At 41.6% G+C, this 20828-nt stretch overlaps 1 protein-coding gene across 1 annotated transcript in view; it reads right to left on the bottom strand.

Annotated features, from left to right (window-relative positions):
* FAM81B (family with sequence similarity 81 member B) overlaps nucleotides 1–20472 on the bottom strand; it is a 57522-nt gene extending 37050 nt beyond the window's left edge. The window contains exons 1-4 of the mRNA XM_019965433.2: nucleotides 20377–20472; nucleotides 19700–19803; nucleotides 16748–16812; nucleotides 1148–1391 (exon numbers count right to left, since the gene is read on the bottom strand). Of these exons, the coding sequence (XP_019820992.2) occupies nucleotides 1148–1391; nucleotides 16748–16812; nucleotides 19700–19803; nucleotides 20377–20386 (423 nt within the window). The 5' untranslated portion in view covers nucleotides 20387–20472. The remainder of the gene's footprint in view (nucleotides 1–1147; nucleotides 1392–16747; nucleotides 16813–19699; nucleotides 19804–20376) is intronic.
* Between the last annotated feature and the right edge of the window lie 356 nt (nucleotides 20473–20828).

The raw sequence follows: 20828 nt of genomic DNA, 5'->3' as shown, positions 1-20828 counted from the left end.
TCCTTAGGATTAAATACAAAGTCATGAGTAAGTCATTTCTGGGTCAATCTCATGGTTTTTGTCTAATCCACTATCTAATAGGAGAAAAGGGCATATATTGTGCGAGGGCATTGTTGTCAGTTCTCAAAATTCCACACATATAAGGCCAGAGTTTTTAAGTTTTTTCTCTGAAACTTGTGCCTGAAAGTTGCTATCTGAGATTCATCATTCTCACTGGTACTTTAAAAACTCTGAAAGATCTGTGGTAAGAATCTGCTCATCTTGGTTTAACACAATCATTTTCTCTTTTGATCAGAAATACTATTTTTCCTTTAATACCTTAAACATCATTCATTCATTCATCTGTTCAGGAAATATTGACAGATCACTGATGACCTCTCATACACTGTCGTCAGTTTGATGTGGGATTTGGCAGTGAACAAAATGAAGTCTCTGCTCTCGCAGAGATTATATCTTAGGAGCAGAAACACAATAAGTAAGTTTAGAGCGTGGTGGTTTGTGATAAGCACTATGGATAAAAATAGGGTGGGGTTTAAGGGAGATTGTGACTGTTGGCACGTCAAGGAAATGCTCTCTGACAAGGGACCTGATGGGAATGAAGAATACTTCACAGAATTGTCTAGGAGAAGATGATCCACCCAGAGTTCATAGCAAGTGCAAAGGCCCTGAGGCTGGAGCATGTTTGGGGTGTTCTAGGAAGTGCTGGGAGCACAGTGTAGCCAGAGTGAAGGAGAGAGGAGCAGGAGATGGGGGTCACAGAGATTTGGGGGGTCATATGTGATGTGTCTATGAACGAGCATCGCAACTACCTTATGAAAACCTCTATTTGAAACGATCACATTCATAGAATCTTAGAGAGTTAGACTAAAATAAGCACCTTAGCACAATGTCTGACATTTAATGTTAAACAATTGTCTTTGCTGTCACAAAGAGACATTCAACAAGTTTTGAACAGAATTTCCTTCTACAGAAAGTAGAGGTTGAATGACATGAGGAGTTAAAATATTGACTGTTTCCCTCTGGGGTAACTAAATGGTAATCATTTAAGTTAAATAATAGGGACTCATTTCTCTAGTTGAAGACTGCCCCCGACGGCTGAGAATCTTTGTCAAGCAGTGGTGCCAAGACATGGGAAATAAAGAACTACCTCGATGTTCTGGCTGAGTTTTTTGACGATGCTGGTGATGGTCTGGATGTGGTTTTCCAGGAGCTTCCTGGCAAGCGACTCCTCCTTGCGAAAGCCGTGGGTCCCCTGAAGACAGGCAGAGATGTCCTCCTTGATGCGGAAGGCTTGCTCAAGGAGGAAAGCTATGGTGCGGTCCTGGTTGTTCAGTCTGTCTTCTAGCTGACTTCTCTGGGTGTTTGGAATGGCAGGAAGAAAAGAATGACCCCTGGTCCAGAAAAGGAAACAACACGGGGACTTTACAAGGGTGAGCTAGAGGAGCCAGAACCAGAACTCGCAGCTGCCCTTGTACGCCTGTATGTTCTCCCCCGAGAGGAGGAGTTTGGTAGGACTTTAAACCCTGTATGCTGAGAATCTTGGTTTATGCCTCATCTGAGAACTGGATCTGACTTAAGCCTTGATTTGTGTCATCCATTTTTCATGTTTCTCAAGCAGGGATTGTTCTACATTTGACCCGCTATTCTAATAAGCCAAATTGGATCCACATAAATTTAATGCCTGATGATCCTATATGGAGAAGTGAGCTGCTTTCTAACTGCTGGGAGAAATGATAGGTCAAAGGCAAAGATTAATAAAAGAGTTAGAAGTTCAACAAAAAGTAAAAGAAAACAATGAATTAGAAAAGAAAAATATATACCTGTGATGGATTCATTTTGATATTTTGCAAAACTAATACAATTATGTAAAGTTTAAAAATAAAATAATTAAAAAAAGAAAAATACAAAGACTAGGGCTATTTAGTTATTAGGATAAAGAAACACATAAAATCCCAATAACTCCTACTGGCATGAGCAAATTACTCCTTCCCTTCACAGATAAACATTTTGGAGAACAAGTAACTTTTGTTGTGCATTTTTCTTTATTTAATTTTCTTTGCTTATTTTTGTGACCTAGTCTCTGTAGTCGTACCTTGTATCTTTTGCTTGAGCTCATTCTCTAGAAGCAAGTCACTAAGTTATACCTATATTCAAAGTGAGTGAAGATCCACCTCTTGACAAATGGAGCACCAGGAAACTTTTGGTCATTCAAAGACCACCACCCTGTCACAGTCATCCAGCTGGCTTCTTGGAAATAGAATGCTTCCAGAATGTCCTATATTTCGATTTGAGTGGCTGTTACATGGTTAACTGTATTTGTCAAAGTCCACTGAGATATAGACTTTGCATATTTTTAATGCATATTAATTATACCCCAATCAAATACTCTTAATATTAAGGGGGGAAAGTTTCCAGATCCCTAGAAATCTTGCTAAGAGCTTCTTCTCCTATACATTAGTTTGTCCTCGATTAGCTCTGAAAAGAAGGCAAAGCCAAAACATTTTTCAAATAATGTAAGATCTCACTACATCTACATGTTCCAGGGATGGGAAAGCAACTGCTCTTCCAATGTTGCTTCTTTTTTAGGAGCAAGAGGAGAAGACCTGATTGGAAAAGTTATTCTGTAGGATAGGGGGTGGCTGATGATGGTTTTAGTCTGGCACTCACGCACACCCCGCCTCCCAAGCTCATTGGAGCTAACAAGACTTCATTGGTGAACAGGATTTGGCTGAAATCTTCAGGGAAAAATGAACCCACAAGCCAAAATATCACAACTTTGAGGAGCACAGGCTCAAAAAACCAATTAGCCAACAAATAAACAATCTACTAGATTATGTGCAGTGCTTAGTCTCTCAGTCATGTCCAAATCTTTGTGATCCCAGGGACTGCAACCTGCCAGGCTCCTCTGTCCATGGGAATTCTCCAGGCAAGAATATTGGAGTGGGTTGCCATGCCCTCCTCCAGGACTACTGGATTATAGATTCCTATAGAAGAGAATTACTAAGTTATATGCAATAAGAGGGCTTCCCTGGTAGCTCAGCTGGTAAAGAATCTGCCTGCAGTGCAGGAGACCCAGGTTTGATTCCTAGGTTGGGAAGATCCCCTGGAGAAGGGAATGGCTACCCACTCCAGTATTCTGGCCTGGAGAATTCCATGGATAGAGGAGCCTGGTGGGCTACAGTCCATGGGGTCACAAAGAGTCAGACACAACTGAGTGACTTTCACTTTCACACAATAAGAAATTGTTTTTAAAAAGTGAATAAAAATATTAGAAGTGAAGATATGGGAAGATATTGGCAAAATGAAAAAAAAAAAACAAACAAGTAGAAATATTAGACATGAAAATAGTTAAAGAAACAAAAAAGGTGGGATAACTATGACAGACAGGAGATAGCTGAAGAATGAATTAGTGCTTTGGGAGAGAAGACTGAGAACATCTACCAGACAGGCATAGGAGTAGTCATACAACTCAGAAGTGTGAAGAGTCAGAATGAAAATCTCTTGTCTGTCTCCAAAATCAAATGCTAACCTCTACTCCCATACATTCCTGTCATTCTAAGAGAGAAAAAACAGAAGCAGAGGACACACCTTAATTAATGCTCCTGATGTGGCCTGATAGAATGACAACAGAAACGACACACAGGAGGGTCCTCAGGCTTCATGTCCTCTCTCTCTATAGTTCTTTCTTCTCTCTGTCACGGCCTCCATTATCCTCTACTTTTGCCTCCTTGTCTTCCACACAACGGCTAAGAGTAGTCATTGTAAATGTGAAGATAGAGCTTGCCTCCTGAAAACCCTCTGAAGGCTCATCCGTTCTCTGGAAATAAAATCTTTTTTCTCCTTCCCAGCCTCATCTCCTCCTGCTCTTCCCTCTGCTCACCCTCACTCAACGACGCAGGCCTTCTTTCTGTTCCTCAGGCATGCCAGGCAGTTCCTAGCTAAGAGCCTTGGCACTTGCTATTCCTTCCACTGGGAAAGCTCTTCCCTACAGTCTCTTCATGGCTGCCTGCTCCCCATTCTTTAGGCATCAGCTTCAGCACCCCCTCCTCAGACAAACCTCCCACTCAGTCACTTTCGATTGTAATAGCCCATTTCGTCGTCTTCATAACATCTGTCATTACCTTGACATCATCTAATTCACTTGTTTGTGTGTATTTTCTGCCCTGCATCACAAGACTGGAAGTTCCCTGAAGGCAGGCACTTTGTCTGACTTGTTCTCCACAGTGTCCCCAATGCTGAGAAGAGTGCCTGACACATAGTAGGTGGCCAATAAACTATTCGTTGACTGACTGGTCGCTCTAGCTGGACTGTTTCCTTAAGGCCCCGTTGTTAGAAAATTGGAGGAAAAAAAATGGTTCCACAAAGCTGCAAGCTGTCAGAGCCTCAAGGTGTACAGTTTGCTTTCCCGAGCAGTATGAAATATTTAACGTTGGTCTGGCTGAGATTCATCTCTCCTATCACCTGCACGTCTGAGGAGCAGAGACGATTTAGCTAAGGGTTTCATCAGTCAGATTCCATCCAGCACTCATTTGGCTCAAAAAATGTTTTTCTGGAAAATTACCAGATGGGACCTCGTACATAGAAAGCCCATTCCTTTAAACCCCCGCCGAGCTGACAGTGCTGCCCTGGCTGGGACTGATGAGTCACAGGCAGAGGAGAAGGGGATGTCAGGCCCTGTGGACAGTGACACACAGCCTAGCGGTGGACTGCAGCTCTGGTCCTTGTTTTCCTTGAGCTGGGGCTTCTTTCTGTTCTCCTGACAACCTGCAGCCTGGATTTGCCAGTGAAAGAGTATTTCATCCCCGTTCTTCTGTTCTGGGCTTCCCTGGCGGCTCAGCTGGTAAAGAATCCACCTGCAATGCGGGAGACCTGGGTTTGATCCCTGGGTTGGGAAGATCCTCTGGAGAAGGGAAAGGCTACCCACTCCTGTATTCTGGCCTGGAGAATTCCCTGGACTGTATAGTCCATGGGGTTTCTATATAGACTTTTGTAAGTCATGCTGCATTCCCATCAACGTTTAGAATTTGTTTTCTCTTAGATATTCTCAGTATGGCAGACACTGTTGGTTACCTTCCTAATAGCCATCCCTGCTTCGGCCTGATTTGGTTCATCCTCCTGTCCCCTAGGTCCTTCAGGGTGGGTCGGGGCAGGGCACAAGCTAATCTTGGTGGTCCCATTATTCTGGGCTGAGATGCCATTGGTTTAGGGAGGACCACGTGAAGCACTACTGGCCAGTGAAATGCAAGGGGAAGCCTACTGTGGGGTTTCTGAGTAAGGTTGCTTGCCTTTAAGAAGAGATTATCCTAAAAGATCATGTCCAGTTCTTTGTAATCCCATGGACTGCAGCCCACCAGGTTCCTCTGTCCTTGGAATTCTCCAGGCAAGAGTACAGGAGTGGTTGCCATTTCCTTCTCCAGGGAATTTTCCCGACCCTAGGATCAAACCCGGGTCTCTTGCACTGCAGGCAGATTCTTTACCAACTGAGCTACTAGGGAAGCCCTTAAGAAGTGATACCCAGAAAGAAACTTCCCTTTTCTTTCCTGGATGTTGTCATGTCTGTGTGTGATGCCTGGAACTGCTAAAGCCATCTTGTGATCATGAGGGGAAAAAGGATAGCTGGGAAGAAGGACTGAAAACACTTGAGTACTTGATGATGATGTTCAGCCTCCAAATTAACAGAATTCTAGATTTTTAATGTGAACTAATCAATGTCCTTACATATAAGCCATTTTGGTTGGAGTTTTAATGTGTAGCTGAAAGCACTATCTCTATATCTAGTAACTTACCAGTAAAAATGTCAATTGAAATAGAAATATGTCAGTCAATATTACTAAATGTCTACTCTGGTCCATGTATAATAAATACAGGTTCTGTTCCTCAAGGAACTTAGTCTGATTCAGTATTTCTTACAAAGAAACTTTTTACAGGGGTTGGGAAGGAAAGGAAGGTGCTAAAATGAAGATTCCTTGGCACCACTATAGACCTATTCATTCATAATTTTGATGGTGAGGGGAAGAACAAGAATATGTATTTTAGGGACTTCCCTGGTGGTCCAGTGGTTAAGACTCCATGCTTCCATCACAGGGGATTTAGGTTTGATCCCTGGTCAGGGAACTAACATCCCACATGCCTCAAGGCACAGACAAAAAAATAGAAATAAAGAATGAAGCCACTATAGCTTAAAAACTTTAAAAAGAATTTGTATTTTAAATAAACACTTAGATGAATATATTCTAATGACTGAGCATCGCTGATTTATTTAAGACTCGTCCGGTGGGCAGTGAGACCAGTGCTTCTAACTGCGCTACAGTCCAGGCTCACCAAGGGCCTGTGTGCCCTCACTCTTTGGATGTACTGGCAGCTGGTGTCAGGGGTGTCTCCAGAAAGAGCATTCTATCCACAGGATTATATCTGAGGAAACAGACCTAAGACAGGAGAGGCACCAGCGGAACAGGGCTGCCACCTCTGCTCAGATGCCAGTCTGCGGTCCTGCCTTCAGGATTGGCCTCAATATTGTTGCTCTTTGGTGCCTGGAGGGAAGCCTTGCAGGGCAGCACCGGTGCTATGTGAAAGTGCTTGCCTGCAGCCATGGAACTTTTAAGTGGCATATAAATGATGAACTGTAGTTACTTGTTTTCTTTTGATTCTTAATATTTATTTTTAAAGCTTATTTTATGGTTTAGTGGAGAATGTTCCTTTTTGAAATTTCTTTTCATGCCTGAGATATAGTAAATCTCATACTATGAGATAATTGCCGGGAGCCAGCATATTGCATATTGAGTGCATATTGCATATTCAGTGCAGCACTTTCCACAGCATCATCTTTCAGGATCTGGAATAGCTCAACTAGAATTCTATCACTGCTGGGAGCCAGCATGAGGCACTCCGCCCGTGGCAAAGGTCATGAGGAAGGAGGCTCGGCATACCCAAAGGCGGGATCGAGCCTCAGGAGTTCCCCTGGAAATTCTCGAGCATCTACCCCCAAAACCAGAGTCTGCCTACTTTCTGCTTTGTGCTTTCACCTACACCTCTGACTTTACGGGGGGCTGTCCCCCACTACCTCTCTCTGAAAAAAGAGTTAGCTTACAGCTCCAGTTAATAATTCCTGGGTGTGACAGTGTTTCAACCTACAAACTCCTTTGGAAATCCTCTAGCCTGCCTGAATAGGTTTTTCCGGCCACATGTGATTGCTAAGAGCCTCCCAACTGTGAGAGGCAGGAGATGTTCTAAACTGTCTAAACACAGATTCCTTTGAGTAGTTAAAAGATTGATTAGAAATTGTATTGGTGAAGGGTTTTTCACTTATTGGGCCAATGTTTGCTGCTAAGTCTCCATACTCCTTACCTACTGTGTCCTTGGCAGTGTATTGATTGATATAATGGGTGTATAGAAATGTAAGTAGTAGCCTCAATGTTTGTAACCTTGGACCCTTGAGTTAATTCTTTTCTTGATTGAGCCCACCTCACCTTTGCCCTATAGGAATGCAGCTTTGTCCAATGCTTTTTTGGAGGCTGGTGCCTGACTTTGGAATAATCACCTTTAGAGAAAAATAAGTTTCTTAAAATGTTAACAGGCCTCCTGGCCAGAAGATGATGTAAATCACCTGAACTTTTGCATATGATAAGTTTGAAAGCCTGGCTTCAATTAGGATCAGGAACTGCTGTCCTTGCATGACTCCACCCCTTCCCCCATTATCCTCTATGCACAACTTAAGGTATAAAAACTACTTTGGAAAATAAAGTGCGGGCCTTGTTCACCGAAACTTAGTCTCCCCATGTCTCTCTCTCTCAAATTCTGGCTGAGTCTCCATCTGGAGTGCGGAACCCGCCATGCTTGCTAATTATGCCTGGGCTTCTAAGATCCAACCGGGGAGGCCTCAGTGTCTCCTCTCCTTCGGGAGAACGGAAGGACGCCTGCGGCCTACGTAAGTGGTGCAAACTTCTTGTCTTGAAGTTTTATTGGTCTCCCGCGTAAACCAAGCTACTCAGCCTCTTTTCTCCACTGAATTTTCCTACTAAGCTATCTGCATTCTATTACTCTTTATATCCTTAATTAACGTTTAATTAAGCAATTGTTTCCTTATCCTCGCCTACGCCGTCTCTCCTTCAAATACCCTGGATCAGCCGGGGCTGGACCCTGGCAGATAATCATTTGTTAATGATGTTTAATGGGCTTCCCTGGTGGCTCAGAGGGTAAAGCATCTACTTGCAATGTGGGAGACCTGGGTTTGATCCCTGGGTTGGGAAGATCCCCTGGAGAAGGAAATGGCAACCTGAAACACCAAATGATGCTCTGTTTAGGTCTACTTGTGTGATCCCTATCAGATAAAGAGAGCTTAAATATATATATTTCCTATTTTTCTGCCATAAGGAAAGAGAATATTGCTTTCCAAATGACTTTCATAAACCAATGACTGGAGTAACATCCAACACATGAACATTCTGTCTTCTGAGAGAGATTCCTGGTAACACTGTTGTTCAGAACATCAGATCATCCGAAAGTTTAAAAACTGAGGCTTTTCACTAGTAACAAGATGTGGTTACCCTGAATTTGAAAAATTCACTGCTTTATTAGTATATCATATCAGTGAGACTTGTGTATCTAAATTGAACTGTGAAAGGAAAGATAGAACTGAATATTCCATACTAGCACAGATGGAGTTACTAACCACAGGAGGAAGTATTCCTAGGGGGCCTTTTCAGAGGGATACTTGGACTTTACATAAATCATTGATTATGTAGCTGACAACTGAGTCTGAACAGATTTTCCGCAAACTCTGAGTTCTGTTTCTCTACGGTTCAGTGTGACTTGCACCAGCTGTGCTGTTGCTGGCAGATGCATCGGTACAGAGTGACTTTCATGTCTCTGCCTGTTCTGTTCTTGTGACTAGAGCACTAAATTTACTTAGGAGACTTGGAAAACCATTTCAGCAACCTGTAACATTCAAGAGACAAAAATTGGAAAATTGAACTCCTTTCTAGAACACAAAGGGGCATAGCTGAAGAGAATTTTCATTTCTGTGAGATTTATTCTATGACTGGTTACATTCTCAGTGCATATAGTCTGGCAAACAATAGTGAAATAAAGGGACATTTCAGAGAATATTTTGCTGTGTCACAAAAATAATCCATGAGTATGTGCGTGGAGTGATGGGATTGAAAATGTATTTTCTATTATTTCCCGGTTGCTTGTTCCTAACTGTTACCCTGTCAGATGGTTTTGGAGGCTCTAGAAGTCTCCTTTGCTGACTTTTACACACAGGGCTGAAAGCTGGAGGTGAGTGAGGGAGGCAATTTCAATTTTAAATCATCCATAACAGGAAGAAGTGGCCCAGTGGGGTTGGGTCAACCCTGGCCTGCGTGGAGGAACCAGGAAAGGAAGGGACTCTAAACAGTGATGCCTCTGAGAAAAGGCTGGAGAAAGAGACTGGCTGTGGACTTTTCCCAGATTCAAGTTACGTAGTATGAGGCAAACTCCCTGTGTTCAATAACATTTTCAGTAAAATTACAGACTTCGTAATGTACTTGTTGTGATTGGCTTTCTGGTGGAGACATTCAGGCGGTCAGGTGTCCCTGAGTCTCTGTGTGGATGGGGGCTTGGTGGACATCTGAGTGACCCAGGGAAATACATGGACTGCAGCAGTGAGTTGTTTTGATGGTACCTGGAGTTCTTACAGCGTTTTGTAGTGCTCTTGAAGCCCTGACCCACATTACCTTGCTGCTGTTGGGATTTGTGTGTGATTTATGGGAGTCCCCAGGGGAAATAAGACTCTATGTGAAGTGGGAAGACTGGGGGTTCAAGTTCTGCTTCTGCCACTTAATATCCTTCACCCCTAATAAGCAGTCCAGAAGAGAAGCCCTTTATTTGTCCTATGGAGATAACTCCTGCCCTCCTGAGTTGGCTGAAGTTGATCAATTTACCTAATGTATCTAAAGTGAAAGTCACTTAATTGTGTCCGACTCTTTGTGACCCCATGGACTGTATAGTCCATGGAATTCTCCAGGCCAGAATACTGGAGTGGGTAAGCCTTTCCCTTCTCCAGGGGATCAACCCAGCCCAGGGATTGAACCCAGGTCTCCCACACTGCAGGCGAATTCTTTACCAGCTAAGCCACAGGGGAGCCCAAGAATACTGGAGGGGGTAGCCTATCCCTTCTCCAGCAGATATTCCTGGTTTGATCTTCAGGAATCGAACCAGAGTCTCCTGCATTGCAGGTGGATTTTTTACCAACTGAGCTATGAGGGAAGCCCTTGTAATGTCAACAAGGGTCACACATGTGTGTTCTTATTATGATAATTATTGATTAGATGGTGTTATGGGAAAAGATATGTTGATGTTCTAACCCCTAGCACCACAGAACATGACCTTGAAGGTCATGGCACATGTGACTAGTCACACTCACGGGGGTTGGTGGGTGCCTAAGGCAGTTTGACTGATGTCTTTATAAGAAGACAGCCGTGTGAAGGCAGAGACACCAGGAGGAGGCCATGTGAAGACGGAGGCAGAGACTGGAGCCGTGCATCAAGGGGCACCAGGGATTGCTGGCTGTCACCAGAAGCTGAGAGAGATGAATTTCTCTCAGAACAGTCTCCCCAGAGCCCTTAGAAGGAATCAACCTGCCATGCCTTGATTTCATACTTCTAACTCCTGGAATTGTGAGGCTAAACGTCTGCTGTTTGTGGTACGGTGTTGTTGCAGCCCTAGGAATCTGATACAAATGCTAAATTATTTGAGGGGAGTTTCTAGCCCAGGAGAAATGTAAGGAATTCATTATCACATGGTTTGATGTCTCCATAATGCTTATAGTCAACAGAGCACTTTCACAAACATCCATTCATCTCATCCCTGCAACAAGTCCTTGGTATAAGTAAAATTTTTCTTAGTTTAGGTGGAAAATAAAGCTTGAAGATTATCAGTAATCCAGCCAAGAAATATCAGCCTGCCCCTTTGACTCTCTTACCTACATCACAGCAGCTTTATTTAGACCAATTAGTACTTCTCCCTGTTATATTTATATATATATATAATTTATATATATAAATTATATATTTATATAAATCCAAGTTATTCTCAGAGATAAGATATATTTATTCCTCTGAAATATAAATATACATGTATATATATACTCAAGATAAATATATGTATTTGTAGATATAAAGCTATATATATATTTAACTGGCATACATATTTACACATGTATATTCTTCATATATAAGTATACAGTCAAGATATATATGTTTCTATATGATGTTATATATAAATTGCATATGTATAATTATATTCTCTGCATATATATATGTATATATATATATTTAGCTTGCTTCCAACATTATGTAATTTTTCACCCCAGTTATATTTCCTGTGCTTGGCTCACATCTCTCCTTGGAGTCCTAAGGATCCTCTCTGTGGTCCAGGGGTTGGAGGAGCATGCTCTCTGCTCTAGAGAACCGAGGCTGGCCTTTGTCTGACTTCAGCTCAGTTCTCACACTAGCTCTTGGGTGTAGGGAGAATTCAGGGAGCCTCCTGGGATGGGAGGGAGTGAGCTTCGTGTGGGCAGTTCTGCCTTGATTGACATGGGAGTGTTGTGGGTAATGCCCATTTCCTGTGGCTGCTTCCACCTGTAGCCAGAGTCTTGCCCATTACGGGGGTTGAGGGTGCTCATGGAGATGATGCCAGAGAGAGAATAAAATACTGCACTGTGGCTGACAGCAGTGCCTCCCAGACTCAGCTAAGATGTGAATCCAGGCTGCTGAAACCCCATGGGTGGACACCGTGGAGGAAGATCAGATATAGCTGCATACACATCTTCCACACTGCAAGGGATGGACTGGAGACAAAGATATCCCAGGATTCTAAGATGTCCCAGGGTGTGTGTGTGTTGAAAAGATAGCCAGCAGAGGGTGTGGATAGCCACGTGGTTAGGGAAATAGGCTTTGAGATCATGGAGACACAGATTTCTGTGTTTGAATCTTGGTCTGTTGTTGCATTGTGTGACCGTGGGCAAGTACTTGACTCCTCTGAACCCCAGTGACTTCATCTTTAAAAAAGCAATACTCTCCACATCTTGGAGTTACTGTGAAGATTGAATGAGATAATTAACACAGAATGAGACCCAGAAGCTTACTCTGGTGGCTCAGACGGTAAAGCGTATATCTGCCCACAATGAGGAAGACCCAGTTTCGATCCCTAGGTCAGGAAGATACCCTGGAGAAGGAAATGGCAACCCACTCCAGTATTCTTGCCTGGAAAATTCCATGGATGGAGGAGCGTGGCAGGCTACAGTCCATGGGGTCACAAAGGGTCGGACATGACTGAGCGACTTCACTTAAGAGCCGGAAACGTTAACACTGCATATGGTCAGTGGGGCCAAAGACCTGTGCAGGGTGGGAGGGTTCTGCCAGGTAATAAACAACTTGCTCACAACCCAGAGTGCCCTGTATATCTTTTTTTCGTAAGCTATGCAGACCATTTTGAGCTTTCTCACCTGAGAGCTGCTGCTGCTACTGCTAAGTCGTGTCCGACTCTGTGCGACCCCATAGATGGCAGCCCACCAGGCTCCCCTGTCCCTGGGATTCTCCAGGCAAGAACACTGGAGTGGGTTGCCATTTCCTTCTCCAATGCATGAAAGTGAAAAGTGAAAGTGAAGTCGCTTAGTCGTGTCCGACTCTTCAAGACCCCATGGACTGCAGTGCACCAGGCTCCTTAGTCCATGGGATTTTCCAGGCAAGAGTACTGGAGTGGGGTGCCATTGCCTTCTCCCACCTGAGAGCTAGTTGCCCTCAAAGATGGATATGATACTGCCAAATAAAACCCAAGAGATCTCCAACCTAACATGACCTATCCCATGAAACACTCAGTCAACAGTGTTTTTTGTCTCCCTTTCTTGTGTATCCTAATGTGAAATATCTGTCTTCGCGTGGCAATGAGAGTGATGCATCATAGTATAATAAAATGTCTGCCAGGGTCCTAGGAAGAAGCGTTGAACATGACTATATTCCAGGCCCTGAATGTCCTATTCGACTTACAAGTAGAGCTCATTAATCATTTATTATTTTGCCCATTTGGCTCACTTAGAGTTTTATGTATCCAAATTTTAAATACCATTCTTTGGCTGTCACCCAGATCTCCATCATCCCGAAATGTACTCCTGAGAGCATCTCTGAGATACATATTGGCTATAGCTCAGCCTGGACAACTCCTCAGTACAAAACAACTTCATTTCTTTGGGCCAGAGAGCATCACAGTTCAGGTTTATAGCCCCTCCTTTTTATTCCAGTCCTCTTTGCCCCTGTGCTGTTCTGACACACCACAGGAGAGTTCCACCTTAGCAAATTTGCTTCCCCTGTATGTGCATGTGGCCCACTCCCTCATCTCCTGGTTTTTGCTCAAATGCTAACTTCTCACAAGGCCTCCCCTGGGCAGATGATCTAACAGTGTGAATCTGTTCCTCTTCCTAGAACAAATGTTCCGTGAGGGCAGGGTCTTTGTTCTGTTCACTGAAGACTGTTCAAGGGCCTGACATGTAGTATATAGTCAGTAAATATATATAATCAGTAAATATTTGCTAGGTGAATAAATGGCTATAACCATTTTGAAGACCAGGAACCTAAGGGATAGAAGAGACCTTAAGAGTAATTTGATTTTGTGGCGAGATACCCATTTGTTTTTTTCAGGAGATTCAATTGAAGAAAATGAAAAAGTAATTTATGAGCAGAATTTGTTTTCCACTCCAAATGAAATCCTGTGGGGGAATAATGTATGCTCCTAAATCTCAACCACTTACTTCATTACATAAAAGAGTGCTTAGGAGTGTAACTTGTGGGCAGGGTTGAGAAACAGCAAATAGTGGTGACTCTAATCTGCATTCTAGAAATGAATTCTGAATCTTACCTAGAACTGAGACAGCCCTTGGGACTCAGGCGCTTAAAACCCCACCCCATTTTATGGAGGAGGCAGAGACTGCCTGGAGAAAAGACATTTTCATTTTCTTAAGGTCACATAGCTGATTACTGGCAGATTCAAGAGTTGGTGCCTAGCCACCATGCAGTGCTCCTTCTACCAGCAGAAGAAAAAGGAAAAAGGTGTTGGTGCTTCTCTGCTTAATTAAACTTAAATGAGCGCTGACTGCACTATCATGAAATCAGTGGATGTCTGTTCGTTGCAAATCTATAAACACATGGGGAAATCAGAATTATTTACTGCCTTTAATAGAATGTCACCATACTTGTCCTAGAAATGATTGCAAGCATTCCGCCTCCCCCTGCTACATGGATTATTAATACGACCTAACATTTAGCAAGCACTAATAGTGTGTGGGTGTTGCTCCAACTGCCTGAGGCTGAGAAGAGCCGTGTACACGCTAGGGCTGTCTGCCTTTTTAATGTGCTTATCTGTAGCCAAACTCTGTTCATAGAATAGGCATTTATCCCTCTTGCTGCTTGATTTTTTTTTTTTACTCTTTTCAGTTGTTTTTATTATTTGTTTTTAGTATTACCTATAAATATGCCCACATAGATTTATAAGGCAAAGCCTCTGAGAATATGTAACATATATTCAGACTGTTTAATGAGTTTTGTACTTGTGTGAGTACTCTGCTTCCATATCAATACATTTGTTACCACTCAATGCATACTCTCACTTGAAGGAGGAAGTTATTTTAAAAATTGTGTTTATGTTTATTTTGTTGGATTCGTTATGTCCATTTAAAACATCCAACTGGTGATTGAAATGCCCAAATGCCATTTTGCTTTTCCAGTTAATCAGAAATCTGCTGCTCTAAGCAGAGCCCTAAAGATTCAATTGCTCCATCATCATTCTCCATTACTTTTGTCAACTACAGCTCTGTAGGAATCGACATTCAGTGCATCATGATAGGCTGTTGAGGGTCCCTGCCTTTAGGGAGTTTGCAGCCTGCTCTGGGAGGTTAGAGGAGAGAGACTGAAAGAAGACCAGCCATCTCAGGTGGTAGATAGAAGGCTCTTCATCTATGACTTAGGCAGCAAGAGAAGGGATGTGGGGGAGATCAAGATAGAAGTGAATCCTGAGGTCATCATGCTTTGGCTTTGAATCATTGAATCCATCTTTCCCTTTGTTTCAATTTTGCTTTCTCTGGAATCCAGGAAATGGCAAAAATTTCTTTGGATTTCTTTTTAAGTTTGTTGCCATCTTCCAGGGATTTTCTCTCATCTTCTATGATGTAAGTCACCAGCCCGAGCTAACGAAATGTACTTGGCTTCACATTGGAATTTGACAGAAGAATGATTTCTATTCTCTATTTGTCATGTGGAGAGTCAGATGGGAATAGGTCTCTGTGTTCTCTTTGGCAAGGTTAGCTAATACAGCCAATATGATCATTATTTTGTGCATGCCACCTTCATTGTCCTTAACGAAGAAAAAATGCCATCTATCCATGTGTCTTATTTTTAAACATTAAAAAAAAAACACACCCTTTCCTCTTGTTTGGTTTAATTTTCTCTAAATTATATCCTCATTATCCCATAAACAAATATGAATTAGGGGTAGCATGAAAAGAAGGGCTGAAAACTGTGCTCGATCTACTTGGAATGCATTAAATTAAGTTGACTAAGAAACAGGGAAATTCTTAATGGTGAACATTCTGGAATATTTGTGGCATGCATGCATGCTTAGTCACGTCCAACTCTTTGCAACCCCATGGACTGTAGCCTACCAGGCTCCTCTGTCCATGGAATTTTCCAGGCAAGGATACTGGAGTAGGTTGCCATTTCCTCCTCCAGGGGATCTTCCCTATCCAAGGATCGAACCCACGTCTCTTGCATCTCCTGCATTGGCAGGTGGGTTCTTTACTACTGTGGCACCTGGGAAGCCACTGTAATATTAGTGATTTTTAAGGTTTTATTGGCTTCATGGTTAAAAGTAGTTTTAAAAAGAAAATCCAGTATTTTTACTTTTCGTTTGGAATCATTTAATTTGTTCGATCATTTCTTCCCCCCTGTGGTCATGATGTATGTTTTAGGATCAGAATTATCTTAAGGGTACAGTGAGTGGGTCTTAGAGTTTCTAGTTCAACCTCTTTATTTGGCAAATGAGAGAACAAGCCCAGAGACACAGGGGACTAAGCATGAGGTCATGCAGAAAATTATTGGAAGGCCTGACGCTAAATCCCAAGTGTCCTGAGAACTTTAATGGGGACATCAGATCACATGCCTCTGTGACACACTCAAATGGAAACTCAAACTAATATGCATTGTCCTGTGATCCTGACTTGTCCAAACTAAGATTGTTTGGACAATGTGCATGTATTAATTGCATATTTCCAAGTCCCTGGAGTTGCCGCTCTCTGTAGACCTTCCCTGGATGAGATTCAGGTGTGGTACTGTACATAGCAGAAACAAAACGTTCTGATGATTGATTTAATATATTTCAACATTTCCTGAGTTTTTATCTTGAAATGTTAACATATTCATTTGATTTATTTTGAAAGTCACGGTTAAGTATATCTTATCTTGTCATATGTCTTTCATTGCCTATGTTGTGTTATTTTGTTTATAAATCTATATGAAACTGTAGGGGCTATTTAAAGAGGAAGCAGTAAAATTGGCACGTTTTGTCAGAGAGGAATAAGGGATGTTCGCTTTCCTGACATGGTTTAATGCGGTCCTTCTGAAAGAAGAGAACTAGTTTAGATAAACTCAAAGATCTCATTCAGGCCCTTTAATTTCTAATGTAATCATCACCCATAGTTAAAACTGTTGTAATTCAGACTTACTTGTCAACATATTCAACTAGATCTGTAGAATTCTTGGTTGACATTATGGCCGGAGAAAATCTTACCTGAAACAAAGGTCATGGGTTTAAAATGTATCGTTAGCTACTTTACAGGGAAATCTTATCCATCTTATGATGTCTTAATTTAAAACAAAATCGACGCTATAGGCCACAGATCATTAGCTCAGTTAATCTTGCACATGCCCCATTTGTACCTCTAGAGGCTAAAACCCAAATCAAGTTCTGGGAAAATTCTGGACAGTTGCATTTCATATATTTGGTACCATAGTCAAGAAAAACTTTCTGGAAAAGTCAAAACCATAGATTGTTCTTAGATGGTATTTTAATGAAATAGCAAACGATTATTGGCTGGGTTACTAAAGATGTCTTCACAGAGTGAATTATTCCTGACCTGGTAAATTCCAATGGGAATCAGCTAATTTTAAAAGACAAAGCCAAAATCTAGAAAACTTGCCTATTCAAATAATTTTGTTTTCTAAGAAATCTGTCAGGGTCTTATAGTCAATGAGAAATAAAAGTATAGAGCACAGATTTGTACATAATTTCTAATGTTAAACATAATTGGCTGTATGGACACCACTAATTCAATAAAATGATACTAGAAACTTCTACTTGCATGAAAATTCATTTAATTTTGTAGCATTTCTAGGAGGAAAGAGGTTACCAAATGTACTTACTATTTTGCTTATATTGAAAATGTTTTAAATATTAATGTTCTTTTATTTTTTAAAATTAAAAGAAAAAATGAATTTACCGTCATTTTAATAGCCTGTCACTGAGCTGGATTCAATCTGGAGAGTATGAGTTGTATTCCAGTTAAAAACTTAAATAAAATATGTTCCTAGGGTATTTTTTCTTGGTTTATGTTATTAATGACTGGAATGGTGAGTAGAGTATGTTAAAACCCATGACAGAAATCATTCCTTTTGCGAATGCCTTAAGAATGACCACATCTTACTTCTTAATTTAGGGCTAAAGAAACGTATTTGAAAACCTCTCTCCTCCAACAAAACTTAAAAAAAAAAAAAGAAAGGTATATATGTTTTCAAGGAGGCTAATACAGAACGCCTGACAACAGGCTCTCCTGGCCAGCCCACTCAGTGGAAGGAACCAGAAAAAGCTTGAGGCTGTGCAGATGGAGCCAGTGAGCCATTTAACTGTGCTTCAGGCCCTCTCTGCCCAATGTTGAGTGGAGTTTGCCATGAGTCTGGTGCTCCAAAGCCAGGTCTTCGCCAGAGAATGGACTTATTATACTAATACCCTGAGCACACAGATGTCTGTGGTATGGGAACCATCCCAGCTCCTTAGAGAATGGGACTGGTCTTCTGCCCTGGTTTGTGTTTTCACTCTGGATTCTGGCTGGAACAGTGCTGTGCCATGGGCTCCTCACCTACTTACCGCCAGCTCTTTCCTTCTCACCTCTCCACGGCTGCAACCCAGCCTGGGGGAGCTTGTCTGTGGGCTGGTCCCTGGACTCGTATGTTTGGCACCTCCTAGTCTTTTGTGAGTACTTGTGGAAAGAAAGAGTGCGATGTATATTGTGTCCAAGGACGATGACGAATTGGACTATTGTCTTCCTTTCTTCTTTTGAAGTAAAGCAATTGGATATATATCTGTTTTATCTATTTATTTTTTTAATCAGTTTTATTTTGCTCATTTTTAAGTTTTGCTTTGGAAGACAGTAAACAGCATTCTCTTAAAAGCATACCTACAAGTCACATACTTTTAGAGTAATAAATGTTAAACCTCACAATTCAGGGAAATTTGGAAAAATATAGAAAAAGTAAAAGATACAGGAAAAACAATCCTAGAGCAAAAGCTGTTAACATTGGGGCATAACCTATTTACTCTTTGTGCACTTTTTTAGGTATTTAAGTTTTTATATTTTTGCTAGTTGAATATAGGAGTCAGCTATCCCACTGGATTGAATTGAATATAGGAGTCAGCTATTCCTACAAACTAAGCATAATTATATCAAAATTGCCTCATAAACAACTGTGATTATCACAGGATATTTAGAAGTATTAGTTTTCATTTGTTTAGTAATAATGCTTTACAACTGAATGGACTATAAAATATGTTCACAGATATGATGTAATTTCATTCTTGAAACAGCTCTGTAAAGTGAGAATCATTAACTTATGGATAACAATAGTTACCTTAAGTAACTGAAATCCTTCTTTATTAGAGAAAGAATTTAAGATGATTATTTTTATAGGTGAGAAATCTGAGGATCAGAGAAGCAAGGAACTTACTCAACATCATGTAGGTGATGATAATGGTCAAGCTGAGTCCTTCCTACCTGCCTTTGCCTTAGAGGCTCATTCAAGCTCCACATCTTAGGATAGGCCTAATCAGCCCATTTCACATAAGAGGAGGCAGAGAGTTTTTAAGTAATTGTCTGAGTCATGCAGCCAATATGTGGTACAGCCAGATATATAGATACCAAAAGTCATTGCTTGACATTGTGCTAGCTTTCCAGTCCTCTTCCCATCACAAGAGGCTGTATCCGCTAGTCAGAATTATAAAGCAAAGTCTGAAAACACTGCTTATTTGAGTGTTTTTTTAAAAATTAATGGGGAAGATATGACAAGTACATAACAATAAAAATTTTATTTAGTTATTTTCTTTTTTGTTAGAACATCCACACTTTGAGTTCCTTTTAAATCTTCACAAAAATAAATAATGATCAAATTTCTAGCTCCCCATATTAAAAGTCAGTCCAATGAATGAACTGAGAAATCGAGATCATTTTTTTTGCAGCTTGTGCTGGCCTCAGTCATTTTTTCAAAGCAGAACAAACAGGAAAGGTGAGAGAGTGAAAAGGAAAGCAACTCTTCCTGGACTCCTGAGATCTCTCTAAGCAACATTAAGCTTTAAAGAAGCTGAACAAAATATCTTATTTTTAATATGAATATCTAAGAGTACTTGCTTTCTTTTCTTGCTCACTGGCTGAGCCAGGAAGGGGGCCATCAGGTTCTTCTGGCTGTTCCTTGGCAGCGGCAGTCGGGGAGGCACTTTTGTTTATATCTGTCTCTAGGCAACCAGAATGCTGAATCAGATCAGGAACTACCGCAAATGAAGTTTTTGCAGTGGTGGCAATTGTTTATTTTTTAATTGAGGGCAGTTTCTGAACATACAGTGAAATTTAAGGGGAGGCTTCTCATTTGTTTCACATGTCTTTCCCTCCTTCCTCTTCTCCCCAGTTCTCCCCCAGGTCCGTATCACACCTACAGAAAGCTTATCACCTCGGATACTGCCATGGGACAGTCAGGAAACTCCTAAGAGGCGCTCATCTGGGTCAGACTGATAATAGGCAATGATTCCTCACCCCATTGTGCTGAAGCCTTCTGAATACCTACTTCGGGATTTATTACCTTGTTTGTATGTAAAAAGAAATATAAGTAAGCTAGTCAAGAATGAGTGGAGAAGGAAATGGCAACCCACTCCAGTGTTCTTGCCTGGAAAATCCCAGGGACAGGGGAGCCTGGTGGGCTGCCGTCTATGGGGTCGCATAGAGTCGGACACAACTGAAGCGACTTAGCAGCTTAGCAGCAGCAGTCAAGAATGAGACATGTAGAGTCCTTGAGTAATCCATGAGATAAATACCTGAAGTCATGATGCTTGATTTCCTGACTTTATTTTTTTGGAAAGGGAACAGAGGTTTTTATTTTCTCTCTCTGAAAGCCAGAGTACTAAGGAAACTTGATTGCATCCTGACCAAAGTCTTCATGTTTCTGGGGCATCTTCCTGGGGTGGCCCAGCGGCATTGTGACTGCAGGAAGGAACTGTGATGTCGATGGGGTTGGGGGTCCTCACACTTTAGGTCCTAGGTTTAGGGGCTTCAAGTGTTTTCCTTAATGCTCATTGTAGTAAAAATCTCTAGGTCCTTCCCACCTCTTTGTCTCAATGGGTGGGAAGTGGTTATTTTTAGACCAATATTTCACACCCTTCTGCTTATTTCCCCTTCAAAGTTTGAGAAGAGACCAGTTTCCATCAGATTAAACAAAGAAATGAGATGCTGCCATACTCCCAAATCTTCTTCCCCAAGTATGTTAAGG

Source organism: Bos indicus, chromosome 7 (assembly GCF_029378745.1).
Source record: "Bos indicus isolate NIAB-ARS_2022 breed Sahiwal x Tharparkar chromosome 7, NIAB-ARS_B.indTharparkar_mat_pri_1.0, whole genome shotgun sequence".
NCBI lineage: Eukaryota > Metazoa > Chordata > Mammalia > Artiodactyla > Bovidae > Bos > Bos indicus.
The sequence above is the reverse complement of the archived record's forward strand: the minus strand, read 5'-3'. Positions and strand labels throughout refer to the sequence as shown.